The 25612-nt window shown below is 46.9% G+C and overlaps 1 protein-coding gene across 2 annotated transcripts in view; it reads right to left on the bottom strand.

The window, feature by feature from the left end:
- SMAD2 (SMAD family member 2) overlaps positions 1 to 25612 on the bottom strand; it is a 152424-nt gene that overhangs the window by 7495 nt on the left and 119317 nt on the right. For both annotated transcript variants that reach the window (XM_082254630.1, XM_082254631.1), the window contains 4 exons: positions 25290 to 25364; positions 18915 to 18968; positions 15527 to 15739; positions 13052 to 13189 (listed from right to left, as the gene is read on the bottom strand). In XM_082254630.1, coding sequence (XP_082110756.1) covers positions 13052 to 13189; positions 15527 to 15739; positions 18915 to 18968; positions 25290 to 25364 — 480 coding nt within the window. The remainder of the gene's footprint in view (positions 1 to 13051; positions 13190 to 15526; positions 15740 to 18914; positions 18969 to 25289; positions 25365 to 25612) is intronic.

The raw sequence follows: 25612 nt of genomic DNA, 5'->3' as shown, positions 1-25612 counted from the left end.
AACATGAGGAGTGGGAACAGCAAAAAAAATTCCCAAGGCTAACAGTAGCCAACCAAGCATCATTAGCTGAATCAAAAAATAAACAAAAATGAAGCCCACCTGAAAAAAACAATACACCCTCAAAGAGGATCATTTCCTCTAAACAGCAGCCTGCTAAACCTTGCAGCCAAAAGAAGCATCTACAGATGCCAACAAATCCACTTTATAGAACTTTGTGAAAGTGTGCACCAATGACTAGGTGGCCGCCTTGCAAACCTGCGTCACTGACGCCTGATGACGGAAGGCCCAGGAGGCACTATGTGCCAGAGTAGAGTGCAGCTTAGGAGGAACGTGACCCCTGACGGAATAGGTGTGAACCACGGTCCGTCTGATCCATCTGGAAATGGTCGCAGAGGAAGTGGACAACCCTTTCCGAGACCCATTTGTGAGCACAATTAGGGAGTCTGACTTCCTAAAAGACTCCGTAGCTGCCAGGTACACCCTAATTGCCCGGACCACATCCAAGGCACACAAGGCCATTTCCTTCGGATGTTTTGGCCTGGGACACAGGGAAGGGAACACAATGTCTTCCTCTGAAAGGTTGTCTCTGATTTTCATTTGAATGAAAGACGGACAGGAGCGAAGAACCACCTTATCTCTAAATCACCAAGTAAGGTGAACGACAGGATAACCCCACCAGTTCAGACACTCTGCACGCAGGAGGTGATGGCCACCAGAAAAGCCACCTTCTGAGACAGCAAGGGAATCCCACCAAATATTCTCAAAGGGAGGTTTCTGGAGGACAAAGCACAAAATTTAGGTCCCAAGGCGGCAACGGAGACCGCACTGGAGGGACCAAATGTCAGACACCCAGAAGAAAGATACGCACCAGGGAGTGTGTGGCCAAGGGTCATTGGAAGAATACCGCCAAAGCCGAAACCTGGTCCTTAAAAGGTATTCCAGGCCAATTGCTGTTCAACCCCCCGTTGAAGGAAGATCAAGATCCAAGCCACCGAGAAGGAGCGAGGGTGAACCTCAAGAGACTCCACGCAATGTACGTGTTCCACGTACGATGGTAGATCTTCCTAAAAGTAGATTTCCTAGCTTTTAAAAGCGTTAGAATCACCGACTCAGATAAACCTCTATCCATCAGCACCTGGCGTTTCAACAGCCAAGCTGTCAAAGCCAGCGACTAAAGCAGGATGGAAGATTGCTCCTTGAGACAGCAGATTCTCCCTGAGAGGAAGCTTCCAAGGAACGTCAGCGACAAGCTGCACCAAATCGGCATACCAAGCCCGGCGAGGCCAGTCCGGAGCCACTAAGCTGACTGGAATCCCTTCTGCCTCGATCCTGCATAGAAGTCTCGGCAGAAGCTTGAGAGGAGGCAAGGTGTAAATCAGATTATACTGACCCCACGGGGCCACCAGCACATCTGCGGCGTCCCCCAGAGAATCCCATGACTGACCCACAAACTTCTGCACCTTTCGGTTGAGCTGAGACGACAACAGATCCACCTCGGGGGGTGCCCCACCGGAGAAACAACTGATGAAACACTTCCGGGTGAAGAGACCACTCACCTTGGTCCAACGCCTGCCGACTGAGCCACCATATCACGGACGACTCCATTCCCCGGTACAGCCGGATCTGATTGTCCAGAGACTGCAAAGTCTTGTCCTATTTGGCCAGAATCTCCCTTTGCAGGGACCTTGTATTGAACTGTGCAACTGCAGGACAGCAGGAGACTAATTGCAGCATGCGATTTCTGGAGTTTGTCCAGAGGAAGGAGCACTCTGGCTAAGGCAGAGTCCAGAGTCAGACCCAGATAGCCCAGCTTTGTGGACGGAAACAAAGCAGACTTCTGAAAAAATTCAGAATCCAGCCGCACTCCCTCAGAGTTTGTATGGTGATTTCCAGGTTTTCCACCAGAGCAGTAGGAGATTCTGCTCACAAAAGGAGGTTGTCCAAGTAGCCCAGTACCGCGATCCCCTGTTGGCATAAAAATGCCAACACCGGAGCTAACACTTTTGTGAAGACCCGAGGAGCAGAGAGGCGAGACCAAAGGGTAATACCACAAACTGATAATGCTCCTCTCCCATGGCAAAAAGGAGGAATCGCTGGTGACTGGCACATATTGGAATGCGAAGGTAAGCATCCTTGATCCAGGATTGGACGCACCTGGCCTTCCTTCCTAGGAACTGTAAACAGGTTTGAGTAAAAACCCTGAAAATGTTCCTAAAGTCGGAGCCAGGACAATCACCCCTTGAAGTAGCAGGTCTTGTACCGCACCAAACTGACCCTGTAAGCGGTCCGAAGACAGGCGCAAGTTAGAAGGAAAGAACCTTGCCGGGGGACAAGAGCGAAACTCGATCTTCTAGCCAGACTGAATTGCTTTATGAACCTACTTGTCTTGTACCAGGAAAGTCCACGGGCTGGGAAAGCCCACTCTCGGCTTGCCAGACCAGGTTCATTTGGATCCTCCAGAGGAGTCCCTGAAAGGCTTCGAGCCCTTGTCAGTTGACCCTTAGGGACGAAAAAAAAAATGAGCCGAGAAGGAGGGCCCACATCTACGACGAGGTCTCTTGCCCTTAGTAGCCTGTGGAAGAAAAGTACTCTTTCCCCCTGCGAGACCTTTAAGGTCATCCAAGGTAGCCCCAAACCGGCGTTGAAAGGGAAGATCAGTCAAGACTTTTTATAAGTCTGGTCCACAGACCAACATTTGAGCCAAAAGATACGCCAAAGGACCACTGCTGAAACAGAGGAGCATAGAGACTAGGGGAGCCGCATCCAAAGAGGCAACACAGACAAACTGCAGCCCCTGGACCAACTGGTCCACCAGCTCAGCAAAGGCAGGGGTAAGCTGCTCACCCTACAGGCCACAGCATAAAAGTTTAGCACACTCGGTCAGAGTTTGCGACACCAGAGCAATGGTAAATACCGGCCTCAGTGCCAAGCCAGCCAGGGTGAACATATTGCTCCGCCTTCCTGTCAGCCGGGTACTTAAAGGCCGGGGACTTTTCAGTCGAAGGACCACTGCCAAAACAGAGTGCCGAGCCACTAGGGGAGCTGCATCCAAAGCGGCATCACAGATAAACTGCAGCCTCTGGACCAGCTGGTCCCTCAGCTCAATGGCAGGGGGGTTGTCTGGCTTTAGTATTTCCGAGACTGTTCTCCCTCCAGGTCACGCCGTAAAAGCTTAGCCCACTCAGTTTGTGACACCAAGACAATGGTGAATACTGGCCTCAGTGCCGAACCAGCCAGAGTGTACATATTGCAGGCCACAGCCTCCGCCTTCCTGTCAAGTGGATCCTTAAGGCCGGGGGACTCTTCAACCGGAATCATGGTTGCCTTGTTCAATCTGGAAACCCGGAGGGTCCACCACCGGTGGAACAGTCACTTCTTAATAAGGGACTCCTCATAAGGGTAACGCCTAGTAAATCGCTTCTGGACTCCAAGGGGACGCTTTGGTCATCCCCACACTTTAGTGAAAATTCTGTCAAAATAGGCTTTGGAAGGCTTGCGAGTGCCAAAGCGAACCTGCGGCTCTGTCGCTGCTGTGTCCTCCATCTTCAAGGTCTCACGCACAGATACAATCAGTGCTTCCACCAGCGCCTTTTCGTCATGCGTGGTTGCAGATGTGGAGGAATCATCCTCACTATCTGAGAATCCCGGGCACGTGGTCGCAGACCCAGCAGGGTTACCGAAGTTTGCGGTGAGGCAGGGGAAGGCTGGGGGGGGGCTGCACTTTTTGCTAGCCAGTCGCCCAAAATCCACCTCCACCCAGGACACAAAGGACTCCAGGACCCCTGCCAGTGCATCGATGGATGGTTAGGACCCAGCGGGCCCTGAAGCTTCAGAGAGGGGATCAGGTTGGGGGATGTGTTCCAAAGACTCACCAGGGGGACCCCACAAAAAGTAAAACACTGCAAAGGGACAATCCCCACTGCGCTGGCAGCACCACCCAGTCACCAGGCACAAAGCACTAGGAGACCCTGAGTAGAGAGGGAGAGAGCCCCACCAGACTCACCACCCAGCAGAAACAGGCACCTGCAGCCACCAGATCACAGGAAAAAAACAGGAGAAAAATTTCTATCTAAAAAGAAAAAATTGCCAGAGATCCCAGCAAGGAACTAGGTCCTTACTCCTGACTAGGCAGGAAATAAACTGAGTAACTATAGCAGAGAGAGGGACCCCCTGGGACTGCCCATAGGCGTAGCCAGATTCTTTTTCTGCCTTGTTCCTACTACTGTAGGGGGCAAAATAACCCAATGGTCATGAAGATCAGGAGCTGTGTCCGTCAATGAACGAAAGAGAAAAAAATAAATGGAGGATATAGTCCCTATAAAGGTGAAGAGTCAATTTAAAGGATTAGGTAAAGGAAAGTCAAGTTCAGTAGGAGGGGGAAGGCTGAGTATCAGCTTTAGCACATATGTTTTAGGAACAGTTCACAAAAATGCGCAATTAATCACTTAAGGACCAGGCCTTTTTCTGACATTTATTGTTTACAAGTTTAAAATAGTATTTTTTGCTAGAAAATTACTTCAAGCTCCCAAAGAGTATATATATTTTTTAGCAGAGACCCTAGAGAATAAAATGGTGGTCGTTGCAATATTTTATGCCACATTGTATTTGCGTGGTGTTGTTTTAAAAGCAATTTTTCTGGGAAAAATTAATTTTCATGAATTAAGAAAAACCAAAACAGTAAAGTTAGCCCCACTATTTTGTATAATATGAAAGAGGATGTTAAGCTGAGTAAACAGATTCCAAACACGTCATGTTTCAAAATTGCGCACTCTTGTGAAATGGCTACAAACTACGGTACTTAAAAATCTCCATAGGTGACACTTTAAAAATGTTTTTACAGGTTGTGTAAATCGATTCCTACGGTGAATCTACCACCAGGATCACTTTTATCTGAAAGAGGATCGCCTGCTGTATAAAAATATACTGGGGATATGGCAGCTAGCTGCTGCCATAACCATGGTATATAATGTAAAATAATGACGTATATATACAGTGCACGGTCCAAGAGTGGTTAACAAAAAAAAAAAAAAAAAAAATCACACCATCTGCATTTTTTGTGTAGTTTCCAGCAAGGGGATCTGCCAGAGAGATTAATGGCACTGCAAATAAAAAGCATTAAAAAAAAAAAAATAAAAATGTGTCCGGTTCCGGCGCCTCATGTAGGAAGACGCGCAGAACGGCGGCTCCGACAACAACGGCTTACAAAGCCCATCTACAGCCCATCGCAGACATCAGACTTCTGAGACCATCCACCTACTCCCAGGACAAGGTAGAGATGGATAAATATGTCCTACACGGCCCTTCATCAGCCTCTCAGACCCCCCCCGAGGCAATCCTACCGACCAGGCCTCAACCGAGGCAAACATGGCGGACCTCACGCTGCCGCCACAGCCCGCTTCATCCCAAAGCGCGCAAGCCTCTATGTTCTCGGAGGCACAGATCGCTAGTCTGGCGCAGGCGGTGGCGACCTTGCTAGCACCCACGATCTCAGCGGTGGTGGATAAGGCTATAGTGCAAGGGCTCACTCACCTCCGGAAGGAGCTGGATGATCACTCCGGCAGGCTCACAGAGCTTGAACACCAGATCTATGACATAGAGGATGAGGTGCAGAGCTCATTCTCCCACGACCAGCAGGCCAGGCAGACAGACTAACATTCTAGAAAAACTTGACGATCTAGAAAATAGGTTCCGGCGTAATAATCTGAGGATCATAGGCCTGCCAGAGTCCTTTAATGCCGACTCCATACATGACATATGCATGACAAGGATCCCTTCAGCCTTGGGGATTGCATCACCCTGCACGGTGGAAAGAGCTCATCGTTTGGGGGCCCCCTCTAACGAACGCCACTCCCCTCGCCCTGTCATAGTCCGCTATCTCAACTACATGGACAGAGTCAACATCATTAAGTCCTTCAGAAATTCTAAATCCCTACAGCTTGATGGCCACAAACTTGATTTTTGCAGACTATTCTCAGGAAGTATCAAAGAGGAGAAAAGCCTTTCAGCTGCTCTGCCAGGCTTTATATCAAAAGGCCATCAAATTTACTCTTGCCTACCCAGCCACTCTTGATGCGGCGGGAGAACAGAAATCCTTCACTCACCCTGAGGAAGCCAGCCATTATATGCAATCCTACCTGCACATCCCACTGGAATCTCCACAGAGTCATCAGCAATCTTCCCCGAGCCCCAGGGAGCAACGCAGTTCCAGGAGAAACCCCGCCAAGAAGCAATGTCTGTCCGGACCCACTGGTCGCCCTAGACCTTGAAATTATAACTTTTATCACCTCACCACCCCCCCCCCCCCCATCCGTGAGATTGTCGCATGTTGCGCTCACTGCTCCATGCGTGGTAATATGCACGAGTCCACCTGTCTGACAATGCTCAGGGCCTGGCCTTGACTACTGCATCCGCCGTTGGTTTGATGCTGATTATGATTTTACTTGCTTTCTGATGTTCTTCCTTTGTAATTTTGTCTTTTACGATATACCGCTGGTTAGGTGATTTAACACGTATATATGATTATCTTTAGGTCTCAGGGTTGTTGACGCTTTCACTTTCATCCTGGTTACAGCCTTGCCGTATGTCAGTACTCTGTTTGCTATTCTACCTCTTCTTAGATGTGATCTTCGCTCTCGAGAACGTCACACTTGATCTTGCCAACTACCATGGGTGCAATTTGACAATCGGTAACGCTGCTCCTGGGCTACAGTGACGCTCACATGAGGAAAAAAGCGAAGTCGAGGCTTCATGTGGTATGTACTTTGTTTTGTGTTCTCCTAAACCCCTGTTGGGTTTTTACCTTTCCCTACCACCTTTACAACCTTCACTATGGTACGTCACTATCAGGCACAGAGTTACTCTCTCGCACATGGTTGAGTCCCAACACTGCTGGTTTATTTAACTATGAAGAAAAGACAGGCGCCACTCTAAGTGCAGTAAGACAAGTTTAATGTGGTAAATAAATGTGCACCAAATACTCACAAGAGAGTAGGTGAAAGACAGCAGTATGTGATATAAACTGGTCCGTCCAAGCGGTAGGTCCGTCCGGGTGCCTCAAACAGTCTGAAAAGGTCCGCTGCAGTTGTCCGCTGTAGCCGATGGAAGTCGGCACTTCCTGAACACTGGGGACACAGAGGTGAAACTTCCGGCAGCACTCTCCCGGTTGTAACATAAGGACGTGATGACGTAGGCGATGCGCTATCGGAGCATGTGCTCCTTCCTCAGGCCTCTATGGCGCCATCTTTAACAAGGGAAATATATAGAGGGGAAGCCCTCAGGCATCCGCTGGGTCCTAAAAGCAGGTGATTACTCCACTGGTACACAAATAAAACGGCCTACTTGATTGCCATGTATAGGTTTATTTAACTACAATCCTATCTACATGCTCCTTTATCCTCCACAACACTCCCCATGTCATTAAAAATCCTAAGCTGGAAAGTTAAGGGTTTAAAGTCACCAAATAAGCGGATGGCTGTCCTCAGACACCTGAGGCGTCTGAGGGCGGACATCGCTGTCCTCCAAGAGACCCACCTGGCTACGACAGATCTGGATCATCTGCATAAACTCTGGGTGGGCAAGGTTAGCGGCTCTCCGGCTGTTAGGGCTAAGGTAGGGGTGGCCATCCTAGTCCACAAACGGCTACCTTGCACCATCACAGATACATACCGGGATGATGCTGGGCGCATTCTGGTTGTGAACATCACCAATGCCACGAATACCTGGGCCTTGGCGGGTGTTTATGCCCCCGAATGCTCCTACAAAATCCTTTTTCCAAACGCTCACCTCTGCTCTAGCACCTGTGGTGCACCTTCCCCTGCTGGTAGCGGGGGACTTTAACACAACCATAAATGCAGACGAAGACAGATCAGGAGACGCAAAGCGCGCTCCCCATCGCCCACCAGCTCCCGTACCCGCCTCTTTACTCCAGACCTTTGCGGGTGGCATGTGTCTGACAGATGCATGGCGCCTGGCACACCCCACTGAAAACACTTATACATTTTTCTCTCACCCCCATAATTCATTGTCCAGAATCGACTACGTCCTCCCCAATAATAAGCTGCTCTCCCACACATCTCACCCCAGCATCCACGACATAGCTGACTCCGATCATGCCCCCATCTCTATAGACCTACTCGACCTGCCCCCACCCCCACTACTAAACCCTCATGGCAATTCCCCTCCTACCTTGCCAAGGACATGGGTCTCCAACGGCTCATCCGTGACAAGTGGAAGGACTTCCTGCTCACTAACTCCTCTCCTGACTGCTCAACGACATTCCTTTGGGAGACGAGCAAGGCAGTCTTGAGGGGACACATCTCCTATGCCTCGGCTCATAAAAAGGGAATTACTAAAGCCTACACCGAGGCGAGGCGCCTCTCTCAGGGAGGCCCAAAGGCTGCTAAACTGCTCAAACACCTCTGAAGCCAGGGATCGGTGGTCGAAGGCTAAGTCTAATTTTGACACATGGGCTGAGGCACAGGAAACTATGTATGCCAATTATCAGGATTGGAAATTCCATAAATATGGCAATAAGCCAGGTAAATTGCTAGCTACTTTGTGCAAACCACCGTATACTCCCACGCTGGTGGCATCCCTGCGGGATGCACAGGGTAGTCTGGTTGACATCCCACAGGATGTTCTCCATACCTTCGAACAATTCTACCAATCTCTCTATGGCCCAGATCCTATCGATCTCCCAGCAGCCGAATCTTTAATGACTTCGGTCGCCCTCCCATCCATCTCGGAAGATCAGTTGTCGTCCCTGAATGCCCCCTTTCACACTAACGGAACTTACATCGATAATCAAATCCCTGGCCCTGGGACCTGATGGTTACACTTCAGAATTTTACAAATTACTCATAGACCCTTTGGCTCCCTCCCTTCTTGACCTTTACAACTTAATTTACCAGGGAGGCAAATACCTGCCCACTGGATACCAAGCATTCATCAAACTGATCTATAAACAAGGGAAAGACCCCACTAATCCCAGCTCATACCGGCCCATATCCTTGCTAAATTTAGATGCTAAGATTCTGTCCAAGATGGTGGCGAATCATCTGGCCAAAATCTTACCATCCTTAATAAACCCTGCTCAAGCTGGTTTCACTGAGGGGAGGTCGGCTACCTCGAATATTAGGAAGGTACTGACTGCCTTGGAATATGCCACGGCCAACCCAGCTACGGATACTGCTATTGTCACACTGGACGCTGAAAAAGCATTCAACAACGTCAATTTCCGCTGGCTGGACATGGTTCTCCACAAACTGGGCTTTTCGGGTCCCTTCCTTCATTTAATTCGGGAAATGTACCTATCGCCCCCTGCGTAAGTGGTGGTGGCTGGCCTCTCCTCAGCAGTATTTCAGCTACACAAGGGCACTAGGCAGGGCTGCCCCCTCTCCCCCCTCCTGTTTAACGTAGCTATTGAACCGATCTCCAGGATCTTGTCTTACCACCCCGACCTTAGGGGTATCTTGGTGGGTAACCAACGGCGTTATTTGCTTACGACGTACTCATATTCACGTCCGACCCCCCACATGACTTACCAATAATCCAAGCCCTCTTTGCCAATTTTAGATCCTGCTCGGGGTTACGCATTCATTTTTCGAAGAGTGAAGTACTGCCCCTACATTCCTCTCACCGCCCACATTGGGCATCTTGCTCCATGTTCAGTATAGTCCAATCACACATAAAATACCTTGGCATTAAAATAGGAAAACATCCCTCTTCCCTTTATTCCCTAAATTTCACTACGGTGGTGGACAAAATCATTGCCAAACTCCACAATTGGCAGGAATTGTCCCTCTCTTTCAAAGGCCGATGCCACCTTTTCAAGATGGCTAGCTTCCCGAAACTACTCTACCCCATGCAAACACTACCTATCCTGTTCAAACACAGTGATGTCCAGCACCTCAACAGAGCCGTTACACGATTTATTTGGCAGGGTAGGCGGTCTCGCATACCCCTGCGTAGACTCTACCTTCCAAAGGGCCAGGGGGGGGGTGAGCCTTTCTGATATACGTTTGTATAACATAACATGTCTTCTCCGTGGTGCACTAGATTGGATCTCTAGACGCTCTAGTGACACCAACTATGATCTAGAATCCCACATGGTTCGACCCTATGACCTGCTGCACTGTAGGAATAGAGATATCCCCCTAGACATCCGCCACAACCTCCTGTTCAGAGACACAGTGGTCGCCTGGAGGGAGGTTCGGAGAAAGTTGGGAGTCCCTCACAGGATCTCCAGATTCCTACCCATACAACGTCATCCTCTTTTCCCCCACAGCAGGGCCAGACATTTCATCAGTGGGCGGCAAGGGGTGTCACAATGTTTTCCCATCTATACAACTGTGATACGGGTCAGCCATTAACGGACGCAGATTTAGGTACCAAGTTTGGGATACCTCGGGGCCAATACTTACACCTACAACAATGTGTCAGTTTTATACGTTCCATGGACGTCCCGAGCTCTGCCCGATTTAAGGTCTCTGTTCTGGACTCATGGGTGGCAAGAGGGGCTCATAGAATATCACACATTTACCCTTCCCTCTGCCAGGAACTCTATGCCCCCATAGCATCGCAGGTAGCTACTATATGGAACTCTGCCTTCTCTTCTCCCACAGCCAACACCAGGATATTAAAAGGATACAATGATACCTGCCTATTCGTGCACAACTAATTTTGGAGGGAGCAACAGCTTAAAATCCTCCATGGTGCCTACATTCCTTGCCTCGGATGGTCCTCCGATCCGGCTCACTCTAAATGTACTCTCTGTGGACTGCAATTGCCTTCCCTGCTCCACAAGCTGTGGTCTTGTGCAATGGTATCTGCCTTTTGGGACAAAGTCCTATGCTACATTTCTCGCACTGTGGATCTTCCACTCCCTAAAGATGTTTATCTCCTTCTCTTTGGAGACATGCTTGCTGCCATATCTGCCTTGCCTCACCGCCATAAACCGCTGTTGAGACATTATACACCCTGGCTCCTAAGTGTTCTGATGATAGCCAGACGGGTGATCCTCAAACACTGGATGGACACTGATCCCCCAACTCTGAAGGAAGTCAAAGGGGAATTACAAGTACTCCTTAGGAGAGATTTAGTCGACTTTTATCAACTTGGGGCCACCTATCCAACAAAGTTCCTTCGGAAACGGACTGCCTACCTGCGTGACGCGAGCACTTTCTCCACAATCTTGCAGAGTATATGCCCCCATGACCTTCCACAATCCTTAAGAGTGTTGGGTCCTTGAGGCCTGCTACTTACAATCTGCATAGTCTTGGTTCTTATTGAGAATTGATGGGTTGATAATATTGAATCGACAAACTTCTGACTCACCAGGTTGACAATACAGGGATCCTCTATCCCCTGTGATGTACCAGTAGTCTCTGCTAAGACGATACCATGTCTAATCCTCTCCCCCTCCTCCTCATACCCCTCCTACCCCCCTCCCCCCGCTTCCTCCCCCCCCCTCCTATATTTTCTTCCCCTCCCCACCGTAAAGTTTCAAAAACAAATGATTTACAGGTTTTAGTCATCTGCCTAGAAGTGTTTGACATCAGTATTTTTGCTGTACACTCTTGGGGCTCCATCGACCCACATATGTTGATACGTTTCACTTGTTATATGACCCTGCTCGAATGTTTCTTGTACTATGGTTTGTCAATCTTCAATAAAATGTTGTTAAAAAAAAAAAACATTAAAAAAAAAAAAAAAAAAAAGACAACAAATGAAAAATGCAGCAACCAAATGGTTCCCTAGGCTTCGGATAGGAAAGAACTGTTTAACCCTGAAAATGTACAAAATAAGTTAAGTTGCCATTGCTGAAAACCCCTTTTTTAAATGCTGCTTATCGGTCATGCTGATATCAACGGAGTCACAGACCTAAAAAAATAGAGAGATAATGAATCCAGTTTCTCGATTTTCACTGGCTGCATGCTTGTTTTGGGTCTGTGTCTCAGAAATACTAAAGCCAGACAACTAGCAGTTTCAGAAGTCTTTTTGCTTTGTCAATGACAGGGGTACCTGGAGGATGAATGCACTTTAAAGTGGAAGAAAGTGGAAAAACGAATCACTAACTCTAATCTACTGGCAGCCACATTCTAAGACTAATCGATCTAACCCTGTAAAGCAAAAATGGTTATATATCCCTTTTCTGCAGCTGATCCAGTGTTGTCAGCAGCGGCATTGTGCAGGAGAGGCAGCAGACAACAGAAGCCCCATACTAAGTCTATGGGTGACGTCACTTACCAGGCATTTCACCGCCGTTGTCAGCTTTCTCCCGCACGCAGCATTCGCCACTGGAGAAAAGGCAAGTATAGCAATTTTTGCTTCACAAGGTTAGATAGATAAGTCTTAGGATGTGGCTGTGAGTAGATTTAAAGCAGCATTCTTGCAGAAAAGATGCCGGACACTTTTAATTAATTTTATAATTTATTCTGACCATTGAAATGAATTATTCCTCAAGCACTAGCGTTTAGGCGTGTTTTGGGTCTTTAAGCAACTTCAAGCGTTTTTTCTGCCCAAGCTCTGCTGCTCCTGGACACACCAGCAGTGGGGTTAATTTTCCGGCCTCTAAAAGCTCATGCCTCTAAACGCTGCTAAAGGGCTAGGCGTTGCAAACCTGTCCAGTGTGAATGAGGCCTAAATGCAAAACAAAAAAAACCTGCTCTGCTTGTTTTAGTACTGTAATTTTATTTGACAATTACAGTAATAAACACAATACTACCACCATCTGCAAGGAGAAGGCCTATTTTGTCAATGAAGCCTTAAGCCTGCATGTATTGTCATAACTGACATTAATCACATGATCAGGATCCACTCATTAGGACTTCAGCTGTCTGTGACAGCCAGGATTGAGACTAAAAAAAAAATAAGCTACCGTTTCTTAAAAGAAGGACATTTATTAATCTATCCTCAGCTAGGAAAATCATGTTGAAGAAAAAGAATACAGAGATTGTGGAAGAATTCTAACATGACCAAGCAATACTTCGAGAACTGGAATATCCTAGGAAATGAAATAAAAAATGAGCAGATTCAGCAGGATAAGGCTCACCTGGAGGAATCTTACACACGGTCGCTGGATGCCATCCATACCGCTGATTACAGTTTGGACTCTGGACAAAAATAGCACTATCACTGAGGCACTCTGCAAACACTTCTCCCCCAATGTAATACAACCGGACTCCTCTTCCTGCATGAACACAACACAATTTTCGCACTTTAGTTTTAGGTTAAGGAGAAAGGAAAAAGCTGCTGCTGTGCTCTCTTTAAAAAAAATTGTGAAAACTCTGCAAAACCTGTGCCATGTGTAAATCCTGTAATAAAAAGTTTACTTTTTTTATTTTTATTAATTTAATGAGACCCTGCAACCATAAACATTTCCTTTAAAAACATGAAGTAGTAATGTATGATCTGTACTCACCTTGGCCAATAAATTATTAACAATCCATTTTTATCCTATAGCCGACTAATAGTTTCTAGGGTTCTGCCATTTACTGGAGTACTGAATCCCTCTCTGCTCTGGCCACAGCTACTGCTCCCCCTTATCCTCCCACATCACTGCAGTGAACTCTTCTGTCCTCTGTGACAGCACAGGAGATGAAGCAGGAAGGGTGCACACACTGCAGTGACAGCACAGGGGACGGGAGCAGGAAGGGTGCACACAATGCAGTGACAGCACAGGAGACGGGAGCAGGAAGGGTGAACACACTGCAGTGACAGCACAGGAGACAGAGCAGGAAGGGTGCACACACTGCAGTGACAGCACAGGAGATGGGAGCAGGAAGGGTGCACACACTGCAGTGACAGCACAGGAGACGGGAGCAGGAAGGGTGCACACACTGCAGTGACAGCACAGGAGACGGGAGCAGGAAGGGTGCACACACTGCAGTGACAGCACAGGAGACGGGAGCAGGAAGGGTGAACACACTGCAGTGACAGCACAGGAGACGGGAGCAGGAAGGGTGAACACACTGCAATGACAGCACAGGAGACGGGAGCAGGAAAGGTGCACACACTGCAGTGACAGCCCAGGAGATGGGAGCAGGAAGGGGGGACGCACTGCAGTGACAGCCCAGGAGATGGGAGCAGGAAAGGTGCACACAATGCAGTGACAGTACAGGAGACGGAGCAGGAAGGGTGCACACACTGCAGTGACAGCACAGGAGACGGGAGCAGGAAGGGTGCACACACTGCAGTGACAGCACAGGAGACGGGAGCAGGAAGGGTGAACACACTGCAGTGACAGCACAGGAGACGGGAGCAGGAAGGGTTAACACACTGCAATGACAGCACAGGAGACGGGAGCAGGAAAGGTGCACACACTGCAGTGACAGCCCAGGAGATGGGAGCAGGAAGGGGGGACGCACTGCAGTGACAGCCCAGGAGATGGGAGCAGGAAAGGTGCACACAATGCAGTGACAGTACAGGAGACGGAGCAGGAAGGGTGCACACACTGCAGTGACAGCACAGGAGACGGGAGCAGGAAGGGTGCACACACTGCAGTGACAGCACAGGAGACGGGAGCAGGAAGGGCGCACACACTGCAGTGACAGCACAGGAGACTAAGCAGGAAGGGTGCACACACTGCAGTGACAGCACAGGAGACTAAGCAGGAAGGGTGCACACACTGCAGTGACAGCCCAGGAGACGGGAGCAGGAAGGGGGGACGCACTGCAGTGACAGCCCAGGAGACAGGAGCAGGAAAGGTGCACACAATGCAGTGACAGTACAGGAGACGGAGCAGGAAGGGTGCACACACTGCAGTGACCACACAGGAGACGGGAGCAGGAAGGGTGCACACACTGCAGAGACAGCACAGAAAAGAACAGGAAGGGTGCAGACACTGCAGTGACAGCACAGGAGACTAAGCAGGAAGGGTGCACACAATGCAGTGACAGCACAGGAGACTGAGCAAGAAGGGTGAACACACTGCAGTGACAGCACAGGAGACAGAGCAGGAAGGGGGAACACAATGCAGTGACATAGAAGGAGAGAGGGGATGGGGACGGCAGCTGCGGTGAGCACAAATCATAATCCCACACTTCCAGGAAGTGTCGGGAACACTAGAAACATTTGGTTATGGTTAGACCATAAGATTGACAAATATGTGAGCACATATCACGTACTACTACTGCAGGTGTTTGATATAAATGTAGGTCCGATCACAAGATCTCTTTAAGTGAAGGCCAATTCTATTCAAAAACAGTTATTGCTGACCTGTTAAGATAGGTTACTCAATTATGACTTCTGTCTGCCTAGAGCTCAAGCTGTAGCCCTTCAGCTGTTGCAGAACTACAAGTCCCATGAGACAATGCAAGGCTGACAGTTACAAGCATGCCTCCCAAAAGCAGAGGGGTGATGGGACTTGTAGTTCCACAACAGCTGGAGGGCCACAGGTTGAGCACCCATGGCAGCTGTGCACAAATAAAATGCAATGGTCTATGTAACCAGCTTTTCTTAGTCATTCACAAAGTCCAAATGTGCAGCTTCATACAGATGACACAATCACTCTTGGGCTAAAGAATACCTATATGGCGTCTGGTCATTTCCACTGTGGCATTCCGGTTCACATTAGACAGTAAACCTAAGCAGAATCTCTCCGAATTCGATGGGTCCGTGAAGCCATCGACTGTGAGTGAAGGCTGTGATGCGTGGAACGTTTCCCCCACTCGCTGGTTCAACTCATAGTAAGCTATTGAACACCAGAAGGCTGGCTCAGAATAAGTAACAGGCTGCAAATCTGTGGGAGGGACACAATGAAGAGGTATTATGACAAAGAAGAGGAGGAAGCTACTTCAAGCACCAACAGAGAACGATTAAACCATAGGAGTTAAACCACATATATGTTCGCTCCAGAATACACTCTACACAGGGAATACAGGTTATTGTAAACTGGCAGTGGTACTAGCTATTCTGATATGTTAAAATGGTCCATTAAGCGCAACTAGGACAAAGCTCTCCTGAATCTCGACCGAAGGGTTTATAGTGCCACCTAGAGGAGTAGGACACTAGGCAGAAAAGGAACTCGTTGCCTCCTTTGCGCAGTCCTAGCTGGTATAAACCCCCTCTCTCCGTTATAGGCAAGGCAGTTATTCACAAACCAGTACAACGAAAAATATACCCAAAATAGAGGGGTAGGTGATGTGCCCTTCAATGAACGAGATGAAAGGGATTTTACAAAGAGTAAAAAAAAAAAAAAAACCCTACTTTCTCTTCCATTCATGGATGGACACAGCTCTCCTTAAACACTTAAGGACCAGGCATTTTATGCAAAATGGTGACGGCTAGTCATCATACCAGAAACAAGGCGGGCACTGCTCCAGACAGAACCCCTCTCCATTGAAATGGGGGGGGGGGGCTGTTGGCCAGGAGGAACGCTGAGACACGGGCTGGGACCTGGTGGTAAGTAACCTCACAAGGCGTTAAAACTCACAGGCCAGCCCTCATCCTAGCCGGACCTAGCACAGAGCTGAGGTCTGCACGCGCTCACTGGCCACACTGGGCTGACCACTGTGCTGGAACTGGAAAGAGTCCAGAGAAGGGCAACAAAAATAATTAGGGGAATGGAGGACATCAGCTATGAGGAAAGACTACAAGCACTGAACCTATTCTCTCTGGAGAAGAGACGATTGAGGGGGGATATGATATCAATGTACAAATACTGTACTGGCGACCCTAGCATAAGGAACAAACTAGGCCTGCACGATATTGGAAAAAAAATATATTGCGATATTTTTTTTCCAACGATATATATTGCGATATTGTGGGACCCGTCCTTTATATGGAGAAATATAAAGGAGGTTGGCTGCAGCCCACTTCAGAATATAACCCTGGAAGGGGTTATATAATAGATTATAAAAAGGAAGAGGAAGTGATTGGTGCTGCCAGTATATATGTGAAATACAATAAATAATCTATATTGACATGGTGTGTATACAAAAAGGGAAAGTAGATGTATGTATGTATATGTAGAGGAAAATAAATTATTAATAATTATTTTCCTCTACATATACATACATACATCTACTTTCCCTTTTTGTATACACACCATGTCAATATAGATTATTTATTGTATTTCACATATATACTACTACTGGCAGTGGTGGTAGGAGGCTGGAGCGGTGGATTAGAAAGGAGCACAACCGCATACATTACATTACTCCCTCGTGCAGGCTGCAGCCCGCCCCACACGTTCAGTGAGTCTCACTCTCCGCCCTAGTTTTCTCAATGGCACATTCAGGGAGCCAATCACGCCGTGAGTGGCGGCACAGCGAACCAATCAGGTGTGCAGGCACGCGTGATTGGTTAGCTGTGCAGCTGCACATGGCGTGATTTGTTGCCTGAATGTGCCATTGAAAAAACTAGGGCGGAGAGTGAGACTCACTGAACATGTGGGGCGGGCTGCAGCCTGCAGTGGATTGGATGTTTGAGTTCTCCTCCGAGTCCCTGCCTAACACGGAAGTCTGCGAGTCTTCCTGTCCTCCTCCGAGTCCCTCCCCCTGCCTATGCAAATATCGTGACCTCGGCGATATGAATATCGCCTACGGCCACTGAACGATAGTCGATATCATATCGACTATCGTTCAGCCCTAGAACAAACTATTCAGAGAAAGGAGATACAATAAGACACGTGGCCACTCACTAAAACTAGAGGAAAGGCGGTTTAACGTTAAAGTACGTAAGGGGTTCTTCACTGTCAGAGCAGTAAGGATGTGGAATTCTCTTCCGCAAGCAGTCGTATCAGCAGGGAGCATTGATAGTTTAAAAAAACGATTGAATGGGCACCTTAAAGACCACAACATACAGGGGTATACAATGTACGGTTAACAGCAAACACACACACACATCATAGGTTGAACTGGATGGACTGATGTCTTTTTTCAACCTCACTATGTAACTTGATCTAGATTATCCAGCCCGTCGCCCAGGCTGGCAGTTGATTGTAGATCTCACAGGAAAAATCCAGGAGGAAAAAAAAAAAAATGTCAAAAAAAATATGCCAGGACCAAAGATCCCAGCAAGGAACTAGGACCTTACTCCTGACTAGGCAGAGCTATAGCAGAGAGCGGAAGTATACCCTCTGGGACTGCCCATGGGTTAGCCAGAATTTTCTTCTGCCTAGTGCCTCTCTCCTGTAGGGGGCAGTAACCCCAATGGTTATGAATTCCAGGAGCCGTGTGTCAATGAACGGAAGAAACATTTTTTTTTTTTTCAAAATTTGTTTTTTTTTTGTTTAGCAAAACACAAAAAAAACTCTGCTGATTAAATACCACCAGAAGAGATCTCCATTTGTGTGAAAAAAAATGATACAAATTTAGTTTAGTTGCATGGCTAAACAATTGTCATTCAAAGTGTGACAACGCTGAAACCTGAAACTTGGCCTGGCAGGAGGGGGGTAAAAGTGCCCAGTAGGTAAGTGGTTAAAAAGCATCAGCTAGAATTGGGTTTTAATTTCGAATACTACTCTGCTCACATCCCTGCTTTGGTATTTCACTACAGAGCAGTGTTGTTACCTTGTTACAGAAAGTGGATAAATAAAGGATCTACAGGCAGGATCAACTGATTACATTGGGGGGCGATGAGAAAAATGCTAGTAATAGTTAACAGACTGTATATGTCTTTTTTTTCAAATGTTTTCCATAGTTCACTGCAGTACCTATTATCACACTATGAAAAGTAGGTAGAAATGTGTAAGACTAATCGTGCATCAAGAGTACAGATTTGTAAAATTTTTCAAATAAAACAGATTATAAATCATTACATCTCGCATAAGTTGTGTTTTTATTTTTCAAATATGACTAAGAGCCAATTACAAGTTACTGGACCAGAACTTCAAACTTCATAACAAGCATGCAGGTCACAGGATTTTACGTAAAGCTAAAATAATTATGGAAAACATGGCATGCGTTACTTACCCAAGCTGTGATTGACCGGAGAGAGTGTACTAGGAGAAAGCTCGGCTGGTGACCCTGTACAGACAATACAAATATTAACATCTTGAATTAGAATACAGGATTTATTATACAAGCAAAGAACTTCTAGAGACTACAACATTTGACAAGATTTCAGCTTAAAGAGGAAGTAAACCCACCTCTGCAAGTTGCACCTATAGGTAAGCCTATGATAAGACTTACCTATAGGTGCTGTAAATATCTCCTAAACATGCACCGTTTAGGAGATATTTACCTAAAATGCAGAAAGTGACATCACTGGCGCATGCGCTCTGAAGAAACGGCCGCTGGTGCCGTTCCTTCAGAGCCCTGTGCCTTGACCGTTGGCTCCCGCGCGTGACGTAATCGCGGGTCCAGCCAATCAGATGGCCGGATGCCGTGAACCCGGAAGAAGGGTGACAGAACATGTCACCCATGGCAGAGGTGAGCGGTCGGCGCTTTGGGGCTTCGTTCTAAGGTAAGTATATCATAATGAGCTAGTATGCGATGCATCCCAGCTCATGTGTTTGTCTTTTAGGTGTACTTTTTTAAAAAAAATAAAATTCTGAGATTTACAACCTCTTTAAGGCTGGGTTCACACTAATGCGATTGCAGACATCGCATGTGATGCGCATCGCATTCCTGTGTACAGCACGTGATGTCTGCAGTGCAAATTCAGCCATACAGGTTGTATGGATGAAATCACATCGCATTTGCACAAAAAAAAAAATTTTGTTCACACTGGAATCAGATAGCATAGGTGTTCAGACTCATGCAATCCGATAACAAAGTTTGCACTGTGTTCTGCAAACCAATTTGGGGTGTCATTACCCTAATATTGACACCCGCAGCGGTTTCCAGAGCGCAGTAAGAGCTGCCTACGATTCTGATGTGATGCAGAAACCTGCACAGGAATCGCTGCTCCCGCATCGCTAAGGTGTGAACCCAACCTTATGACATCGCTCATCTTTAACAAAAAACTGCCTATTCAGATAAGAGACGTCTGTAGATAAGAACAAACTGTGCAGCTCTGACCACAAATGAATAACGTGCTTGTAATAGGTGTAGACCATATGTACAGTACTGTGCAAAAGCTTTAGGCAGTTGTGAAAATAAAAAGTTGTAAATGAAGAATGCTTTCAGAAATGTAGGTGTTAATAGCTTTTTTTTTCAATTAACAAAATGGAAAGTAAATGAACAGACGAGAAATCCAAATCAAATCAATATTTGGTGTGACCACCCTTTGCTTTCAAAACAGCATCAATTCTTCTAGGTACACAGTTCCTGAAGGAACTCAGCAGGTAGGTTGTTCCAAACATCTTGGAGAACTAATCATAGATCTTCTGTAGATGTAGGCTGCCTTTAATCCTTCTGTCTCTTCACGTAATCCCAGACAGACAAGATGTTGATATCAGGGCTCTGTGGAGGCCAAACTATCACTTCTAGGACTCCTTGTTCTTCTTTATGCTAAAGATACAATATATTGTCAAACGTACTGGGACATCTGCCTTTACACACACATGAACTCTTAATCCGTAGGGATAAATATTGAGTTGGCCCACCCTTTGCAGCTATGACAGCTTCAATCTTGGGAAGACTGTCCACAAGGTTTAGGAGTGTCTATGGAAATCAGTGCCTGACCTCACAAATGTGCTTCTGGAAGAATGGTCAATGATGATGCACAAGGCGGCCTGGCTCGCAATCTCCACTCTAATTCATCCCAAAGTTGTTCTATTGGGTTGAGGTCAGGACTCTGTGCAGGTCAGTCAAGTTCCTTCACCCCAAACTCGCTCATCCATGTCTTTATGGACCTTGCTTTGTGCACTTGTCCAAATCATTTGGTGGAGGGGGGATTATGGTGTGGGATTGTTTTTCAGGGGTTAAGTTTGGCCCCTTAGTTCCAGTGAAAAGAACTCTTAAGGCGTCAGCATACCAAGACATTTTGAACAATTTCATGCTCCCAACATTGTGGGAACATTTTGGGGATGGCCCCTTTCTGTTCCAACATGACTGCCCACCAGTGCACAAAGCAAGCTCCATAAAGACATGGATGAGTGAGGTTGGGGTGGAGGAACTTGACTGGCCTGCACAGAGACCTGACCGAAGCCCAACAGAACAACTTTGGGATGAATTAGAGTACATACTGCAAGCCAGGCCTTTTTATCCAACATCAGTGCCTGACCTCACAAATGCGCTTCTGGAAGAATGGTCAGACATTCCCATAGACACTCCTAAACCTTGTGGACAGCCTTCCCAGAAGAGTTGAAGCTGTTATAGCTGCAAAGGGTGGGCCAACTCAATATTGAAACCTATGGACTAAGACTGGGATGCCATTGAAGTTCACGCGCGTGTAAAGGCAGGCTTCCCAATACTTTTGACAATATAGTGTAGATCTATATGACATTGGCTGTATGTTTAGGGTCGTTGTCCTGCTGCAGAATACATTTGGGGCCAATCACACGCTTTCCTGATGGTATGGTATGATGGATCACTATCTGCCTGTATTCATTGAGGACACCATTGATCATGACCAAATCTCCAACTCCATTTGTAGAAATCTCTGAGTTAGAGATTGGGTCAGGATCAATCCTCAATGCTGAGAAAAACAGGCAGATACTTATCCATTATGTCATACCATCAGGGGGGCGTGTGATTGGCCCCAAATTGATTCTGCAGCAGGCTAATGGCCCTAAATTTATTCTGCAGCAGGATATTGACCCCAAACATACAGCCAATGTCATTAAGAACTATCTTCAGTGTAAAGAAGAACAAGGAGTCCTGGAAGTGATGGTTTGGCTCCCACAGAGCCCTGATCTCAACATCTTGTCTGTGTGGGATGACATGGAGAGACATAAGGATATGGAGGCAGCTTATATTCTCCAAAGTGTTTGGAACAACCTACCTGCCGAGTTCCTTCAAAAACTGTGTGCAAGTGTACCTGATGCTGTATAGAAGGCAAAGCGCTGTCACACCAAATATTACATGGATTTCTCTTCCGTTCAAACATTTTTATTTCTGAAATAGTTCTTAATTTACAACCTTTTTTCACACCTGCCTAAAACAATTGACCCGTACTGTACCTCATGATGCCTGACTGGAAAACTCCAAAGACATTGCTAAAAGAGGCCAGCTGTTACTATTAACCTTCACAAGGAGTGAGCTCATACTCTCCGACTCAAAGCCACTCACATGCAGTCTCTCTCCCCTGATGCGGCGGGACTGAGCTCAACAAGAGCACACTCCAGTGATAAAGAAGGTAACGCTCCAGTGATAGAGAAGGAGGTAAGCAGAAACAGCTGGACCTCTCTTAGCAACGTCCTAGGAGTTTTCTGGTAAGGCTTCCTGAGGTACGCAAATGACCTACAGCAAGGGCATTTATCATCTCTAGTCAGAGCTGCACAGTTTGCTTTTATCTACAGACATCTCTAATCTACATAGGCACGTGTTTGGTGACCTAACCCTTTAAAAGTGGAACTAAAGCCAACAATGTAAAGGTTTTTCAAAACCGTTGCATTCAAGGCATTCCATAAATATCTGTCACAGTTGCTTGTTCTCTCAATCAAATGGTCAAGCCATCAAATGACTGGTGTCAGAACTGATTACATGTGCAATACCATGGCAACTTCAGATCAAAAAGAGGCTAAGATGGCCGCTTCCATGGCTGTAAAGTACAGGAGAGTTTAGTTCCACTTTAAAGTGTTCGGGAACCCTCCCTATAAGAATTGAATAAACTGGCAACAAAATGTTCACATGACCTCATCGGCAGCAATAACTGGAGAATCTGCAGACTAGCACTGAGGAAAGTGATCGAAGAAATGCACAATGAGTGAAATGATTTACCTTAATAAGGGATTCATGCGCACTTATCCTTCAGGCTCTCTCCCATGCTGCGTGTTTTTGCTAATAGCACATAGTAACCTTAATCGCAGGGCAATATCTTTGGGGTGTGGTTTTCCTGGCTCTGCATAGCCTCTTCCTAGTTCCCTATGCATGCAAATCACAAACTCCACTTCTTTCAATGCAGCAAATAGGCTGCAGCTGGGTTCTCCATTTAAATGCAATGCACTGTGCATACAAATGGCTGGAAGTCTTTGCGAATGTCCACTAAAGTAAGATTACCAGAGGCCTAATGTTTAGAACAGATTTTTTCAAACAGGGTGCCTTGAGGCTTCTTCAGGGGTGCCTTGCCAAAAATTCCTAAAAATTGATTCAAAATTGTATACAAACCAGCAGAAGGATGAAGCCTGCCTTTTAGTTAAACAAATTCACATATTTTCATTATGCACCATTATGACTTTCTAGACCAGGGCTTCCCAAACTTTTTTGGGCCGAGACCCACTTCTGAATACAGTTATTTTTTGTGACCCACTTGCTTGTAATAAAAGCGCTACAGAATTTGTTGGCGCTATATAAATGCAAATAATAATGCATATTTTAAAGGGAGGGGATGTTAAATTAAAAACAGAAGCTGCCATGAACTCCTGACACTGCCGGGCCACCTGGTCCTCTGACACCGAGGCTGCCGTCTCTGCCCGCTAGGCCTGCACGATATTGGAAAAAAAATATATTGCGATATTTTTTTTTCAACGATATATATTGCGATATTGAGGGACCCGTCAATCCAGCCTTTCTGACCATACAGGATTAATGTATGTTACTGTAGGGAATGTGATTCAGTGCACACTGCAGCCTTGTACCATAGGGTTAATGTTACTGACACTGTAGGGATTGGGAAGGATGCTGGGAATGTAAATCAGGAAGCATGCAGGCAGCCTTGTACATTTTAATTGCAGATACTGGGCAGGTCAGGGTTAATATGGTAAAATCAATTAGTGACAGTGTAGCCTCGATCAGATTAGACAGTGGGGGTTGTAGGAGGCTGGAGCGGTGGAAATCACTCGTGCACTGCAGCCAGCCCCACACGTTCAGTGAGTCTCACTCTCCGCCCTAGTTTTCTCAATGGGACATTCAAGGAGCCAATCACGCCGTGAGTAGCGGCACAGCTGAACCAATCAGGTGTGCAGGCACGCGTGATTGGTTAGCTGTGCAGCTAATCACGGCGTGATTGGCTCCCTGAATGTGCCATTGAGAAAACTAGGGCAGAGAGTGAGACTCACTGAACGTGTGTGGGGCGGGCTGCAGTGCACGAGTGAGTCAGTGTATGCTCACCGCTGAAGCAACCCGACTTCTCCCTGCCTAACACAGAAGTCTGTGAGTCCTCCGAGTCCCTCCCCCTGCCTATGCAAATATCGTGACCTCAGCGATATGAATATCGCCTACGGCCACAGAACGATAGTCGATATCATATCGACTATCGCTCAGCCCTACTGCCCGCTATAGCTGAGAGAATCCTGCCGCCAGTCTAGCCACCACCGCTCCTGCCAGCAGGACCGAGGAGCTGGCTCTGCACCCCATGAACATATCTTACAATCTACATAACAGCCCACATACGTACTCACTGATGCAAGTATCCTCCTCGCGGGAAATGAAGACCAGCCTCTGTAAACTGCGTGGGCGGGGTCCTGAATCCATCGCAATTTGACTGCTCTGGCTCTCTGTAATTTGCGCAGGCTCGCACAGCACAATTTAAGCGACCCGCTCTCAGTGATTTTCGGCTCAGCGCGACCCATTCAAACGCAGCTCGCGACCCACCAGTGGGTCCCGACCCACAGTTTGGGAACTCCTGTTCTAGACAATGGCATCCTAACAACCGAAGAGGTCATCAGTTGATAAGGAGGATGTCTGTCACCTCCACATCATCCTTGTTTGACCCTCCTCTGCCCTTCTCCCTCAGCACTGGGGTCATATTAGCTGACTGATGGAGAGAGATTGAGGGAGAAGAGAAACATTGGAATACTAGTCCGTACCAGTGTGCAACAGTATATCTGCTTCGGAAGAAAAAATCACCTCTAATGTTGGTGGCCTTACGTGCGGCTATTGCTGCATTGTGTAAAACTTGCAGAATATAATTATTTTTTTTTCATATTTATCAAGTTCTCTCCATAGAGTCCTTTGTCTCTCAGCTGCTTTAAAACACAACAGAGGAAAATCTAAAGCAATCCTGTGTTCTTTGAAATGCCACGTCAGAAACACCATATTCATGTATGCAGGAAAATTAGGTAGTGGCCCTCTCCACACTGGTTCTATCAGGGGGGTGGGGGGACAAGAACCTGTCTGGAAGAGATGACGCAAGATTTGCAATCTAGTTCCCTGCCCGAAATGTGCGCTTTACAGCATCACACAGATAAAAGGTAACAGCTAGGGGACAAGATGGAAGGCTCAGCCAGAGATTTTGCAGGATGACATTTTGTAACAAAAGGAATATATACATTTTTACAAGGGAAATTCAGCATCTTGTACCTGTGTCCATGCTTTGGTTAAGTTGCTGATCGCTAGTTTCTCCATCTTCACTAATGTACCCGGGTGGTGGAGTTTCTACCCATAAAAAAAAAAAACACTTTATTAGAACACAAAATATAACAAGTATCCATAACAGAAGCTAGCTGAACATTCTGCCTGACACTTTTTTGCACTTAAAAAAAAAAATCTTGCTCATTACAGAGATATTAAAAACACCATTACCAAGGCAATATAAAGGTCATATGCCACCTTATGATTGTTGCTTGCCTGCCAACTGGCCCGCCTCACATAGCCCCAATCTTCTAATGGTGGACACTCACCGA

Source organism: Pelophylax lessonae (genome assembly GCF_965119305.1).
Source record: "Pelophylax lessonae genome assembly, chromosome: 1".
NCBI lineage: Eukaryota > Metazoa > Chordata > Amphibia > Anura > Ranidae > Pelophylax > Pelophylax lessonae.
This window is presented reverse-complemented; position numbering and strand designations above follow the sequence as displayed.